At 36.0% G+C, this 16339-nt stretch overlaps 1 protein-coding gene across 1 annotated transcript; it reads left to right on the plus strand.

The window, feature by feature from the left end:
- The first annotated feature begins 1357 nt into the window (after positions 1-1357).
- LOC136364607 (keratin, type I cytoskeletal 9-like) lies at positions 1358-15431 on the plus strand. Its single transcript, XM_066324557.1, has 21 exons — positions 1358-1671; positions 1924-1962; positions 2238-2276; positions 2542-2580; positions 3285-3314; positions 4586-4627; positions 5131-5169; positions 5902-5940; positions 6208-6246; positions 6607-6645; positions 7007-7045; positions 8520-8555; positions 9242-9271; positions 10175-10210; positions 10674-10709; positions 11807-11845; positions 12285-12323; positions 13476-13514; positions 14076-14114; positions 14373-14402; positions 14788-15431. The coding sequence occupies exons 1-21, from the start codon at positions 1540-1542 to the stop codon at positions 14884-14886; spliced, it is 939 nt and encodes a 312-aa protein (XP_066180654.1). The 5' UTR covers positions 1358-1539; the 3' UTR covers positions 14887-15431.
- The last annotated feature ends 908 nt before the right edge of the window (positions 15432-16339 follow it).

A 16339-nucleotide genomic window follows, 5' to 3' on the forward strand; every position in this document is an offset into this window, starting at 1 on the left:
CTTATCTGGTGTCACATGATTGTGCTACACATGATAAGGACTTCACAAATTAAGATCACAGTTACATAGTTCTGACTTCTAACAATCAAACATTTTTTGAATAGGTTGTTAGAAGTAGGAAATACAAAGAAAGCTCTTTTTATTTCACAATTTCCCTCAAAACTCAATATTAGTACATGACTACTTCCCTCTTTCCATCCACAATTCACACTACACTTCATTTGTTTTTCCAATGCCACATATAAAAATTCTATTTCTTTCATCTATATATTGCATAGGAATGGTCTGTTTCCATGTGGAGTGGTGAAAACTGTCTGCTTTTCTTTAGAAGATGCCTTTTCTCCTGACTAAAATATATTTTCTATTAATTCTGCTGAAGCTGCTTATAAAACTTGACAACTCTAAAGTGTTTTCCAGGGTCCTCCTTATTGAAATTGCTTTCTGTAAGTAATTATAAATTCAGCTATGCACTTTAATCACAAGTCTACTGTGTCAATGCTGTTTCTGTACCAAATCTTTTCATAGATGTTCAAGAAAGCTGAAGTATGATACTACAGAGGGCCCAAAAAGCCCTCTGAAATAAACTAAAGTGTAACAACATATGTTACCACATCTTGGTCTTAAAATACAAAGAAAGCTTTTAAAGGCTGATGTTTTCCTCTGAAACATTCTGGAGGAAATAGATTGAGATGAGACCTCATTCCTTTATTTCACTTTATTAGGATTCAGCTTTCAAAATAAAGGCCATTCTCCAGAAATGAGCAGAGAAAGAATTGGTACACTGCTTATCCTACAGCCTTCATCTTCAACCTTCCCACAAGCAGTACCTTCCTTTGCTTCCCACCCTTGCTTATAAAGAAGTAGTAATATTTGCCATGGCAATAACTGGGTTCTGATATTTTTTTAGGATTCCTCCTCATCATCTGGTAGCCGGCAGAGTGAACGGGTAAGCAGTCCTTCCTTTGTGTATTGCCAGGTGCCAGCCCCAGGTTGGCAACTGCAGCCCCTCAATTACATCTCCTGTGGAAACCCTGAGGCTGTTCCAGTGTGGGACAGAAAGTCCTCAAGCACAGTGGGAATGAGGATATGGCTAAAGAGTTGAAGTACTACTAGAAATTCCAGCTGATGCTGAGGTGTTCTCTTGAATCTCAAAATCGCATCACAAATGTGGTAGCACTATTTACTTGTTCAGGTCCCTGTGCTTTTTTAAACCACTGCTTGACTGCAAAGGGCTTCAATACCGTGATTTGTCCAGCACTTAGAATTAAGTGCAACCCTTTGCTTTGTTGTGCTCTGTGACTTACTTAGGAAGGCTTCCACTTTCCTATCATTCTTACATGGCGCATATTGTATTTATTCTAATGACACAGGCTGAGAAATTATTTTGTTGGAGATATAACTCTTTCCACTGTTGTATCCTAGAGAATATCACCCACCAAAAGAGCAATTATCAATAGTCATGAAAGGGTGTGTGCTGTTTTATAGAGAAAGACAAGATTTTTTTTTTCTTGAACAGTCCATGACAGGAAATAGAGGAATATGGAGAAGCAAGGAGGAGTGTTTTTCTTCCACTCTGATCTTTCTAGTTATTGGGGTTTGTTTTTTTCATGTAATTTCAATACATTTTTCCAGGATTTTTATTCCCCAGGAGGCAGCCAGTCAGGTGGACATGTAAGCATCTATTTTATTTATTATTTGCAGTTCCCTTCAAAAATGGATGTATTATTTTAAAATTATCCCAATGAGTAAATAACACCAAACTATTTATTTCCTGGGATTTCTCATGACATCTGGCATCATGTCTTATGAAATCAAATTCCAAATTGTTTGAATTAAAAAAAAACCTTAAAATTTTGTGTGTATAGCAGTCTTGTTCTCCAGAAGCCATTTCAAACAAAAATAAATTGGGCCTTCTTTTTGCAGGGGTCATCTTCTCAAAGCGGTAGCTACTCCAGTGGTCAGGTAAATACTAAATCTTTGTAATTTTGACCTCAAGTATCTGCCATACAAAAGTTTGAGGCCTTATATTGTATTACAGAAATTTTTAATCTGTGAACAAGATTGATTCATTCATCTTTATATATCTCTGTGTAAAAGTCCAAATGCAAGCGTAGTAGTCTAACATAAAAATCAGGTTTTAACTGATGTTTTAACACCAGGAAAAATGAAAGTGATAAATATTTTGTATTAATTTATGTATTTTAAGCATAAAGTAAGTGGGTTTTATTTTTTTTCAGGACTCATCCTCATCTGGAAGCAGCCAGTATGGTGGGCAGGTGGGAAATTTTTCTTCTGTGTTTTTATTGTGACGGTTTTTCCCCTAATGTACATATTTCAAGAAAATATTACCAAATTTTTAATACCTAAATTTCCAGACTACTCTGTGCTTCATTTTATCCTCATTAATCTTTCTATAGATAAAATTGTATTCCCAACCAAACAGATCTTTTCAAGCATAGTTAAACGAGTAAAAGACAATACTTCGTATTTAAATACACATATAAAAGAAAAGAAATTTAAATGAGAATGTAACATTTACAGGGTTCACCATCCTCAGGAGGCAGCCAGTCTGGTGGACAGGTATGAATTTCTTTCTATGCAGTCTTCAGCTGGGCTGGTGTCAGGCACTCAAATTTACTTCTCTTATCTTTCCTTCACAAGAACTGTTTTTCTTCACCACTCTCCTTTTTGCACATAGCCTCAGCAGCACCTTGTTTTCTTTTGCCAGGTCATTTGGACATCCTGCAAGCCAGAGTAGGCTGTGGGAACTGTTTGGCACATGTATCTCAGCTCGTGTACATGCTCTGGTGCTAAACGAATTCCATGCATATTGAAAGCAGAAAGCGAGACACTGAATGGTGAAATCCTGGCCACCTCTCAGTTAGTTTTATCAAAGTAGGAATCACCTGTTTTCTGTATCATCTGTAACATGAAACAGTACTGCATGTACTCGAGGTGCTCTGGCCTGTTTAGGAAAAAACATTGCTTTCTGTGGTACTGCTGAACATTTTTTCCTCATCCTTTTGATGAGTAATGTTTTCAAGGTAAAAATTATAAGTAAGAAAATTTGAAGATAAAAAAATTAGCATTTTGTTTCCCCATCAGAGCAGTAAGTGCAGAAATAGTTGAACAGGATGAAGTAGACTCAGTACTAGAAGTTGGGCAGTTAAACTGTAGCTTTATGGTTTGCATGCCTAGGATGGTAGAAGTAATTTGAGTTGTAACTAGAATCCATTTCAGTCCTGTGATCTTGATATCTTAAATACTTTCTGCATTCTTTACAGGGTGGATGTGATTGTTCTGGGGGAAGCTCTGTAAGTGGTATTTGTTCTTTATACATTTTCTTTAACTAAACTATTGAACTGGAGAATTATGAGCGATCCTATTTATTTGCAACTTACTTATTTGAATGTACCCTTAAGTTTACACTCACTGTTCCTTTGGTGACTTAGATGGTTCAAATATGGTAGGAGTTACTTCTCATTATGCCAAGATTCAGTATTACAGAATCATTGAATCATTTAGGTTGAAAAATGCCTCAAGTCCAACCATTAACTCAGCATTGCCAAGGTCACCACTAAACCATGTCCCTAAGTGCCACATGTAGGTGTCTTTTAAATACCACTGCTGAGTGTGGTGATTCAGCCCCTTCCCCAGAAAACTCTCCAGTGCTTGATAATCCTTTCAGTGAAGAAATTGTTTCCTGAAATACAATCTAAGTCTCCCCTGGAGCAGCTTGAGGCAATTTCCTCTTGTTCCTCTTGTACTCCTGACCCTTCAGCAGCTCCGTTGCTGTTTTTGGACACAATTCCACACCTCAATGTCCACCTCGTAGTGAGGGGCCCAAAAGTGAACACAGGACTCATCCAGGCCTCATCAGTCTCCCCTTGGTATAGGGGGACAATCACTTCTCTAGTGCTGCTTGCTGGCCACATTATTTCTGATAAAAGCCAGGAAGCTCCAAAATTAGCAGTGAGTTGCATTTCTGAGCAGTGATGTCAGTTGCCATACAGTATTTACAGAGATGTGTATCTCTTCTCAAAGAACCCAAAAAGTTTGCATTGAATAGCAGAATTCATTGACAAAAGATCATGAAAGAAAGCTAAAATAAAATCAAGCCTACAAAAGTGCCAGTCATAAAAATTTGTTTCAAACCCAAATGATTACAAAATTTAAAACATAAACAAAACCAAAAACCTAAACTTCTCACTTGTACTTTTAAGTCCATATGAAATTATTTAAGGACTACGAAATAGGGTAATCCCTGCTTTCCAAAGCAAATGATATGTGGTCATCAACATGTAGCATGTAAAGGACATTCCTGCACCTTGGGTAATACTATTATTTCTTAGACAATGAGTAGATACAATATTATTCTTCATGATTTATGATCTTCTGGGCCAAAAAAAGTCTATTTTCTCTCTTTATTTGATAAAAGTAAGTGAAGTGTACATGCAATTAATTTCAGTCTGTGATATTCTTCCTTTGTAATGTGTCATAGAACAGATGTTCTAAGGTTTTGTCTCATTTCTAGTCCATGACCAAGGAGAAAGGCTAATTTTTCTTTTCTTTTTTGCCTTTATAGGGCGGATCCCCTACTTTAGTCAGAAGTGATTCCTCTGCAAATGTAAGAAACGTTCATCACCTTTTAAGTGTGTCCTCTGTTTGCTTTATCAATATAATGGCTAGGGAGGATAGAGAGACAGTACCTAATAGAAGTCATACACCTGTGAAAATAACCTCCTTTAGTTACAACTAAAAATACACATAGGACATTCTTTTTAATTGTAACTAAAAAATGCACACAAGACATTCATGCAATGGTCCCAGTTTCTCTTTCCATTTGAAATAGTTTTCATTCAAAGTCTTACAGTGAAAAATATTGTCACAAACACAAGTAGATACCAGTACAAATTTTTACTTTGGGATTCAATTCCATTTGCTTCCTTGGAATCATGTAAAAAATCCCCCAAGGACGTGGATTTATGTGATTGATTCTTCTTAGATCATTTACGGCAAGAAAGTTTAGTGTTAGCCTTTATGTACTGCTATCTTTCAAGAAGTTTTGCTTCAAAATATTTCTTACAGAACAAAATAACTGGTGGGTTTGGTGTTTGCTTTTTTCTGCAGGACTCTTCTTCTTCTGGAGGCAGCCACTACAACAGCCAAGTAAGCATTCCTTCCAAAAGGAGAGCCAGTTTGCCACTTCTGAAAATGATTGTTGATTCATTGACTCAATTAAATTCAGTCTTTATATGCGAACTGGGTAAAAAGAAATTAAATTCATCATTGAGTTAGATATGGACTAAAAATTGTAACAATGGCTTTTTTAGCAAATACTGCCCTTGCTCCAGGAAACCTGCAAAATGAAGCTCACAAAAAAGGTTTCTGGGAAAGGAAAAAATCAAAGTGCATGATTTTATATTTCTATTGGACTAATTCCATTATGAAGAAAAATAAATCCAATCCCCTCTCTTTAAAGGGGCCTCTTGTTGTATGACATTTCAGTAGTTTTTCTTAGTTGGTTTTCAGAGTCCTGTTAGGTAGCCAACATTTTACTCCTAGCTCTGGCCCAGCATTCAGCTTTCCGAATAAAAAAAATGCCATTCTCCAGAAATAAGCAGAGAAAGAACTGGAAAGAATGCCACTTTAACCTTCCCAACACATCACACAAACAAAGCACTATGTCTTTGCCTCCTACCCTTGCAAAGGATCTCAGGTATTTTCCTGACTTACTTTGCTCAACTTGAATTCTAGTTAGTTATTAAAGCATTCAAAAAATCCTGTTCACCTGTCTTCACTCTTAATCTTGCTCTCTTGCTCCTGTTGTCCTAGCAGAGTCATGTTTTGATATAAGAAAATCCTACTGCAGGTAATTCACTCATCTTCTGTTCTTTACAGGATTCATATTCCTCTGGAGCTAGCCAGTATGGAGGACACGTAAGCTCTTACTTTTTTATCTATTTTTATATATATATATATAATAAATACTTTACTTACATTAAGGATCTCAATTTAATATATCAAGAAAATTGACAGTGGTCTATACTCTGTAGTAATATTGTGAATTCAAGGAAGACAAAAACCAGGAGTTTATTCTGGCTTAATTTCACACAAATAACACTCAAATAACAAAATACAGATGTCTTTGCCACTTCTTTCCACGAATTAGATATTCAGAAATAACTAATTATTAATTTTTTTCAGGAGTCATCTTCCTATGGAGGCAGCCAGTATGGTGGACAAGTAAGCATTAATAGTCCCCATTTTTGTATTTTATTTATTGTCCACCTGACTGTCTATCTTAGCTTTAATTTAATCTAAAATATTTTCAGTAAATCTTTCTCTGCAGTGTACTGATGCTACTGTAATTAAAAAATAAAACAAGTTCAGATGAAGATCATTATCTAAGATTAAGAAAAAACAGAATGTGAAATACATTGTTGACTCAATTGACTCCTGAAATTTGCAGGACTAGATATCATGTCTCTATGAAATAAATCAGTACTTTATGAAGCTAACCATAATTTTTAAAGTCTCACAAAATGATTCTATGAGTCTATAGGTGTAAAAAAGTTTCAGTTTCCATTTTTTGTTTATTTTCAGGGTTCACCTTCCTCAGGAGGCAGCCAGTATGGTGGACAGGTGAATATTCTTCCCTTGGAGTATTTACTAGTTTATCAAAGAGATTTGGTAGCCCTCTGGGTAAAAGGGCATTTTAAGGAGGTTGGGCTTTGGTTTGGGGGTTTCTGTCCACTTTTAATCTAATTTCTTGTTGGGTATATAATGGCTATAAATGTGTGTGATGCCAAGCTGCAGAAGAGTTTTTAAGATGGAATTTCTGATCCATCATTTCTGCATCATAAATGCAGATGAGCCTTGCCCATTTTGGCACAGTGGTTCAGTCCACTCACAGTTCTGGAGTGAAGGAAACTGGGTATTCCTTCATGGTTTAAAGGAGTACTATGACATGGATATAGAGATCATTGAATTCTTTTTTGTTCAGGGCTCACCTTCTGCAGGAGGCAGCCAGTATGGAGGACAGGTGAGAATCTCTTCCTGTGTAGTTGTTATTCTGATACACAATTTCTACATCAAAACTTGGTACTTTTATATTGACTGAAAAAATACTTTGTGAAAACTCTGTTTATCTGATAACTAATAGGTATCTAAAGATATATGATTTGAAGCAACACAAAAACTATGGAGTTCTGCGGCTTCTGTTGTATTAAATGCAGTTCTGTCTTTTTTCTACCCTCCGACCTGCTCTGTTGCTGTCAAGGTTTCTTAGCTCTAACAGTAAGGAGTAGCTGGAAGCAGATTCATCCCTCCTCTACCTCCTTTCTTTCAGCAAAATGCAGTATCAGAACTGATATCTGAAAAGCAGTATGGGTTAAACAAGAAGAAGGGAGAAGGAGAGGAGTTTCTAAGACTCCTCATGCCCACGTGAAATGAAAGATGACAGAGTTCCTAGTTCTGCCTGGAGATATAGCCTCTAGTATGGAGTGACACATAAAGCAATAGGCTGAGTGTTTATCTTCCTGTAGTTTTTCATTGTGCAACAGAGGAAAAAAAATAGTGTTTCTTTAAAAAGCTCTTAAAGAAGCTTTTTGATCTGAGAAAAAAATAGCACCTTTGCTACAAGGTCTATCTTTCCCAGGTGACAGCCATTATGGAGGACAGGTGGCAATTGTTTTTCTGTTTATGGGTTGTTTTTTCCATTATTCACTTTTTTTTTTTTTTTTTTTTTTTTTTTTTTAATGAAAATCAGAATATTTTAAAAGGACTCTCTTACAGCAAAACAGTGGTGTTTAGGCAGAATATGCAAATATCTGACTTTCTGCTGTCTCAGCCCACTCACATAAGTAAAGCATAGAAGGCTGCTGTGAGCACACAGTCCAGGCCAGCAGCACTACTCACACCTGCCTGAAGCTGACTTTGATTCAAACTTCATTGTTCTGTTTAAACAGCAGCCACTGTAAAGGCTTTCAGTGGATTTCAGTATGATTATAAAGTAAATGTTCATGTCCCTGTGGCACTTAAATCCAAGGAAGACAAATAAAAGCGTGTTTTTCTGTTACAGGTCGTAAGTTAAAGAATGTGCAACATATATAAATGCTTTTTCATTTCTTTAGGGTAAAGCTTCTCAGAGAAGCAGTCAGTGTAGTGGACAGGCAAAACTTCTACTTTCATGGTATTTGCAGTTTGGGTACACAGTTCATCAGAAAAACAGGTATTTTTTGCAAAAAAGGAACATTCTAAGACAGAATAGCTTTAAGCCAGACTGAAGTAGGATTACTAAGTATAAGTCTGTCTGGTGTATCAGATCATATTAATAGCAAAAGATAGAGGGGCCTGTGACACTGCATGGAAATGTTTCTTCAACATATCATGGTTTAAGAAGCCAATTTTTTGTGTTATATTTAAATACAAGCAATTTGAAAGACTGACAACTACAGAGAACAAGTGACAATGTTACTGAGTAACACAGGAGTAATTAAGTTACTTATTTCTTCCAGGGCTTTTCTTCAGGAGTCAGACAGTCTGGTGGACAGGTATGCTTTTCTTTCTCTGTATTGTTCAGTTCTGCTAGTCATATACTCACAATTGGCTTTGTGCAACTTTACTTCACAAGAATTATTTCCCTTCACACATTTCATCCAGACTCAATGTGGAAAGTGAGACACTGACCAGTGAAAGCCTGGCCACCTCTTACTAAGTTTTATCAGAGTAGAAGTTACCTGATAGGCCTCCACTGGAAGTCACCTAAAGAGCACTGTATGTATCCATAGGATCATAGAGTACCCTGAGCTGGAAGGATCCATCAGGATCATTGAGTCCAACTCCTGGCCCTGTGCAGGACACCCCAAGATTGACATCACATGCCTAAGAGCATTGTCCAAATGCTTCTTGATCCTCTGGCCTCCTCAAGAGGAAAAAAAAAATCTGTATTAATACTCAAAATATTTTACTTATCCTTTTGTGAGTAGGTTTTTAATGTAAAATTTAAAAGAGAATTTAGAAGATTCGATTTAAAAATTTGATCAATAAGTGCACAGCTAGCCTAAAAGCACAGGGGAGAGATAAAGAAACTGCCTTTTTAAATAGAGCTGGATAAGTGGATGAACAGTCCTCTATAGTCAGTTTTCTTAGAATAGCAGAATGTGAGTTTGATTTACTAATTCAGAGGCCTATTCCAAACATAGTCCCAGGAAAGTAAGTTTGGTTGTGTTTTGTACAGGGTGGGTGTGTGTGCCCCGGTGGAGGTCCAGTAAGTATTGTCTTTATATATTTTTCATAGTATGTACTCATACTGGAAAATTCCTGAGGAACTACCATTCTTGAAATAATTCTGTCTGTGAAGTTCTATGTATGATGAAAGTTTTTTCCACATTATGCTAAAATGAGCAATTTTGAACCTGCTAAGGCAGAAATATTAAGTGACTTGTAACCATAGTACTGCATTCAAAATTAGCTACTCAGTTTGTAAGAGAGGCTAGGGACTTTTTAAGGATCTGTTTCCTAAATATCTCATAGTGTACCTGCTAGGTTTTGGACTTTACTCATATGATAGTTATTAACAGTATGACTGAACTAGTGAAACTTAGATTAAAATCTTGGCTCCAAATCCTTTCAGAATGGAGCAGAGAAACACATTTGGAAAAGTTAAAGCTATTTCCAGTTTTCTGTCTAATTAGTATATTTCCTATTTCTTTGTAAATTCCAAAAAAAAAAAACCCCAAAAAAACCCAAACACACAAATTCCCTCCCACTGTTTTGCTGATATAAAGTTAATTTACTTCTGAAGGAGGGTTCAGTTATCTGGGTTTTTTTGGTACAGTCAAAATTGCCTGGATTACTACTTCTCTTTATTGGTGTGTGTAATCAAGTAAAACAAGATGCCCAAGTATATAACTCATGGTATACATGCCAGTTTTGAGAATCAAAAGCATTGAAAACAACATCTAAATTAGAATTTCTATAAATAGAAATTATTTAATAATATTACTCACTTATATACACATTTTATATACATACATATATATTACTTGAGATATAAATCAAGATGAATCAGAATAATAGCAAGCAGTGTAAATGACTTGATCATTGCAGTATGAACTCTGTGACATTGAAGTTAATACAGAGTAAACATTGCTGTTTCTGTTGAATGCAGGGCTCTTTCTCAGGAACCAACTACCATGGTGGACAGGTAGGCAGTTTGTCTCTAACATTTACACAGATTCCTTCCTCAAGAATAAACCTGGCTCAGTTGTCATATTTGCCAGAACCCATTAAATATTGAGTTCAGTTTAGTCACAGAGATAGGTACAATAATTCCAGAGAGTGCATGGGGCTTTTAGTCAATCACTCTTGACATTTCAGTTATATCCTCCTACACACAAGAGCCAAGGTTTTACTTTGTAGTTAAATAAACTTTCTTACCTTAAAAAATTACTGAAGAATCATTCAAAGGGTTCATCTCACTGCATAAACCACCAATATGATATGTGGATAATTAGTCATTAGCCACTGCATTAGCAACTGTGTAAAGTTCTTCCAGGTAATCAGTGTCATGAGTATTGTTTATATTAGGTCCAGGATTTTTTTTTTCCATTTAAAAATTTTGATGCTATTAAAAAGTTATTTATAAAAAATTTGCATTCTTTTTACAGGGTTCATATCCTGGGAGCAATCAGTATGGTGGACAGGCAAGCAAATTTTCTTTGTTTTCAAGATCTTCTTTCTGCTTGCAATTTATTAAATGAAAAATAACATGCAGTACATATACTGACAGGTTTTTAGGGTCATTTTACTCCTAATAAATATTTAAAAACAGGGACTATCTGTAGTAGACTATCTATCAAGTAGACTAGCTGGAGTCTACTTGAAATTGAGTAGCACGAACAAATTTCCATGTAAAAAAATTCCATCGATCATAATTCTAGTTGTTTTACCCTAGAATGCCTCTTATCTCAAAATATTATTTTAATTAACCTTTTTTATATTTACATTAAATACTTGGAAAATTTGGTACATAATAAATCAATAGATACTGCTTTCAAAGTATAAATTCTGTTGTGTTGCACACAATAAAACTATTTTCCTCTTCAGCTTCAACTCAAGACTCTTCCTGTTAAGTGTGTACATTGTGCAGACTGCCACTGATTCAAAAATGCTACTAGTGCAAATAGCTGACAGATGAAATGGATAACTAACTCATAAGATGAAGCTTATTTTTCATTAGTATTACTGTGTTTGCAGTGTCTCACTCTACCATACTAAAAAAAGTTTATTTGATTTTACTCCACTGGCAAGCATTGGAGTTCAGTATCATTCCATTAAAAAGATAATCTCATGTAGAAAGGAGAGGATTCTTAACAGCTGCAAATCAGTTTTTTCCCCCAAACTATCTTTTTTGTAATGTTAACATTTTTACAATAGTTCACATGATGCTCTCTGAACATGCCTGACATAGTACAAAAATCACAACTAAAGTCGATTTTTTTCCTCTTGAATAGAGCCACATGTAAGACACTTTTGATCCATTTATTTATGTAACAGAACAATTTCAGCAGGTGTTTCATGGCTGTTTGCCCAATATACTACTTTCAGCTGTTGAAGAACTTAGAGGCATTAAGTGAGAAGCCTTTCACTGCATCTTTTTAGACTAATATACTTTCCAGATTATGACTGAGGTCTCCTGTGATGTTAGAGGAGTAACATCACAGTCCTGTGATGTTACATTTTGTTTTTCTTGCCAAATGAAACCGATGTTAATTTTCTGTGATTTTTTTTTTTTTAATAGGGATCTTATCCCTCAGGAAGCAGCCAATATGGTGGGCAGGTGAGTATTCTCTTTCCATCCCATCACTTCTAACATATTTTCTTTCCTAACATACTTTCTAGATCACGTCACTTACTTGATGCTGACACACACATTAATTTGGCCATTTTATTAAGTTTTAAACAGTGAAGGTAATATGGATCAAAATCGTTTCAGTGAGGTGAATACAAGATTTGTTTACGATGAGTTACTGCTCTGTGTAAAATATTCCTTTGAATATACTATAGTTGCCAGGCTGTATTTCATAACACTGCTCTCCTGATTCAAATTGTTATTGTCGTGATGTGCAGTACAGAGCGTAAAATTTAGCTACCCAATTTACCTTTTTTTGTTCAAAGAACACCCAAATAAGCTTGTCCTAAGTACTGCAGGGATTGTCTCAAGACAGTGATAGAAGATTTTTCATTCAATTAATACAAATTTGATTGACTTATAACAGGGCTCAAATCCTTCTGGAGGCAAACAATATGGTAAACCAGTAAGTACAAAACATTCAAATTTACCTTTCTCTCTTCTTATGCACCTGTTAAAAAACCCTATATCTGGTTAGTTATGGACTAGACAGTTTTCTGATAATTACTTTTATACGCAAAGAGCGTCAAATGATTTACCTATCCGAGATACTCAACAAATGCAAACACAGTATTTATTTTCACAGTTCTGAGACAGCCCTTTACTATGTAGCTGAACTTCTAGTAATCACAGAATGAGGCCCTTTGATTTGTGTATGTGTGTAAGGGACTTCTGAACAGCTATTTCTGTTTAAATTTGTAATAATCATACGCTTTGTCCTCAGATCTTAGTTTTTCATTGATTCTGTATGTATTTGTCTCAAGTATTTCTGTCTTGCTTTGAAGCAAACACTTTCTTTTCAAAAGAAATAATAGCTGTCATTTAACTCTGTGTATTTTTCTACCATTTCAGACTACTCTTTTTACTATGTAATTTGGACCTCACTCTTGCCATTCAATGGCAGTTGATACAAATGTTTTAGCTTATCTCTTATAAAAAATATGTACTTGTAATCAAAAAGTGGCCATAAATGTTACATTTTCTCATACATGAATCCTAAAGGTGAGACATGTTCTGTATCTATCTATTCAATGGCATTTTTTTAAAACTTAATGCTTACAGCATTTCCTGTTGGCAGTGCCATTCAAATAAGCAGAGCCACTTCACCAGAAAAATGAATAAGATGCTTTCAGAACATCTAATTTTTCTGTACTCACTTTTTTCAACTACCTTTCTTATTAGAGTTTTCTTTAAGTAAGGGCTGTAGAGTAAAGGCCTCTTATCCTTTGCCTTCATTTGTTGGTAGTGTCTTTTATTTTTCCAAACGTAACCATAGACTGATACCAGGCAAATTATTGTTTAATTGGACCTTTTTATTTTCTCCATTCCATATGTTAAACACAACTATAAAATAGTTCTTTTTTCTTGAAAATTTTGTGTTAAATTGTCCAACCACAACAAAAAGGTGTTAAATATTTGTATTTCAGATAAGGTTTTGCCTGGGGTTTTTGAATTACTAGATAAAACAGTGTTCATTCTTCTGCGGTCTTTAATTCCAGATAGCAAGAATATTTAAGCATAAATAGACTTAGAGTCAAAAACAGGTATCTTTTTTCAGGGTTCCTCTTCCTCAGGAGGCAGTCATCAAGGAAAGCCAGTAAGGATATTCTTCTTTCAGTATTCCACGACCAAATTAGAAATGGGGATATTGGGTTTTAAGATAGGTAACAACGAGGGTGAAAATTTTAAATTATGTTACAATGGTAAATGTATGAGAAAAATTATTACCAATAATAATCTGAATATTTTGTTCAAGCTTGAACCTTAGGATGAGGCACCGTTTATTCCTCCCATAGCAAGGTTTTGATATACTCTGTTACTTATTCATAGGAACATGCCTGGGTCATTCTAATAAGAATGAAGTATTTAAATATCAGGGTAATTGTTTCAGTTTCCAACTCTGTAGTTCAAACAAGACACGTTGCTTTGGTCCATTCCTCTGAAACTCTTCATCCAATAAAAAGGACATAGCCATGCTTATTTGAGACAATCCAATTAAAATAGGGGGGGGGGGGAAAGTGCAGTGAAAATGGTAAAATCAAAATCACTATCAGACCCGCTGATATCCAGGGCATTTTCAAGATTGCTGTGTGTTCTTTGGACACTGTTCACTGCTGCCTTGTGCGACAAAATTAAATGGTTCATAATTATTTCACAGGGTGGCTCTGGCTCAGGAAGCACTTACTCTGGGAAACCGGTAAGAATACTTTCATCACAGCACTTTAATCTTCTTTTCTTAGTAAACAAAGAACCTGGGTGGTGGTCTGAGAAATTTGGGGATGATTTGGTCTGAAGAGGACATTCTGTATTAATACTAGTTCAACCTTTCTCTTGAACAACTTAAAACCATGCTGTGGGTTAAGCTATTAAAATCTTGTTGATCACAGGAAAGAACTGTGTTCAAAACCATTGGCTGGGAACACCTCTATAAATTTGTTTGTTTGTTTGTTTTCAGCAATCACCTTATTCAGGCGGCAGTCAAGTGGTAAGCACTTTTCCTCTTTGTAGTTTCTACTGGTGTTTGCCCATAAATGTTGCAGAAAGCTGAAATATGTCTGAAATCTGTCTGAAAACTGAAATTTCCTGCAACTGGATGAATGTTTGAGAACAATGTGCATCATAATAAATGAAATAATCTTAACAAAAATGAAGAGAAGTGGGACCACATAGGTGCTTTATACTTCTGACTCTGACTATCACTGAAAAACACATGTTGATATAAATGCGGCACATGACCTTTTGACATCAGTAGTGTCTACATAATAGACAGGGCTAATAGAAAAAGATTTCTCTATGCTTGTATAATAGCAACAAAGAGAACTATTTAAGAATGGGTTTATCAAATTAATTTTTTTTTTTTTTTTTAATAGAGCTCTGCTGGGAAACACTCCAGTCCCCAACTCCTGATGTTATTCAGTGTTTTGAGTGCCTTTGCTCTCTCTGCTGCTGTATCAAAATGGTCTATATGAACTTCTGAAGTGTTACTTTACATCCTAAACACGGATTATATTCCATATTATTAGATTACTTAATGTAAGGAAAAAAGTACCATTAAGTCAAATTGGCAGATGCTACTTGGCTGTTATGTTGCATGTCTAGCTGGTATGCCATGCCCCTCATTAGTTTACCTCTGGTTTTAGTCAGTAATAGATATCATTAGTTGTCTCAATGTTTTAGGCATCATTTTAAGAGAGCATATTGTACCCTATCTATATGATTTATTTTTGTTTCCAATAGCGAATGCAATGAACACCTACCTGAAATGACTGGTGTGGCAAATAAATAGTTAGGAAATATTTGGTTATTAACCAGAGCAGACAAGGTGAAATAAATTGCTGTATATGCAAACTGAACACTGTGCCTGGTAATCATCGCGTAAGATAAGGCTGATAAAAACTTCTGATAAGCAGTTCTCCATGGGACAGAAGAAAAGATGCTGGAATAGTATCAGAGTATTGGTTTTAGTCTTTTGTAATCAAATGTAAATTCAATATGGAGTTTGCAAAGCAAAAAACCCGCAAAAATTCCATGCGACTGATTTTTTTTTGTTGTTGTTGTTGCTAATTAAAGTTTATTCATTAGAAAAATTAAACAGCTCAGAGCAAAGACATTATGAACTCCATTCAAACCAACTGCAAATACCTAGAGTTCTGTAGAGAAGCATATCAGGCAAGTGTTCCCCAGATTAGGCTGATAAACCAAAACCTGCTGAAAAAGAAAGCCTTGTTCCTTGAAGGGAATAGAAAATCTATTAAATTCATCTAACTAATACCACCTTGGCTCCTTTTTTCAAGTATTCAGTCTAACCTGCGTATCTGAAAGGCTCATTTCAGACGCGTACATCTGCAATGAGGTCCTTCAGCGCGCTCGCTGAAACACCACGGCCCATTTTTGAGTTCAGGGGCAGCTCCACACCCTGCAGCAAGCTCTTCTGGAGCTCTGAGCCATCTTCTGCTTGGTTTTAACAAAGCGCGTTCACCTAAAGCATATTTCTAAGGGACGCGTTATTGAACATGTGCCTGCTATTAAAATTACCAGTGTTAGTAGCTTGCTTTTCTGTCACGGTTTACAAGTGTAACTGGTCGGAGAGGTTTCCATTCAAGTTCTCCTACCCACTTCCGCGGGACCACGATTTCACCCGGTTTTGATGTGCAGCACTACCCTTTGCCAACCATCGGTAAATCAACTTGCAATTGAAGCATAAAGTTACGCCTATATACGATCTTCAAAATTCCCTGGATGATTTGTTTCTTCGGACAACACAGCAATGTTCTTAATTCGAACCATCCCTGCCATTCTCTAATAAATTTGCGATGGGTTTCACACGAGACGCTGGTGTCAGTGGCTGCCGAAGCTCCCCGCTGGCGGTTTGGGCGGAAGGCGGCCGCAGGGACCGCAGGCTCCGGGAGCCGCCCGCGCCCC

Source organism: Sylvia atricapilla, chromosome 9, assembly GCF_009819655.1.
Source record: "Sylvia atricapilla isolate bSylAtr1 chromosome 9, bSylAtr1.pri, whole genome shotgun sequence".
Classification (NCBI taxonomy): Eukaryota; Metazoa; Chordata; class Aves; order Passeriformes; family Sylviidae; genus Sylvia; species Sylvia atricapilla.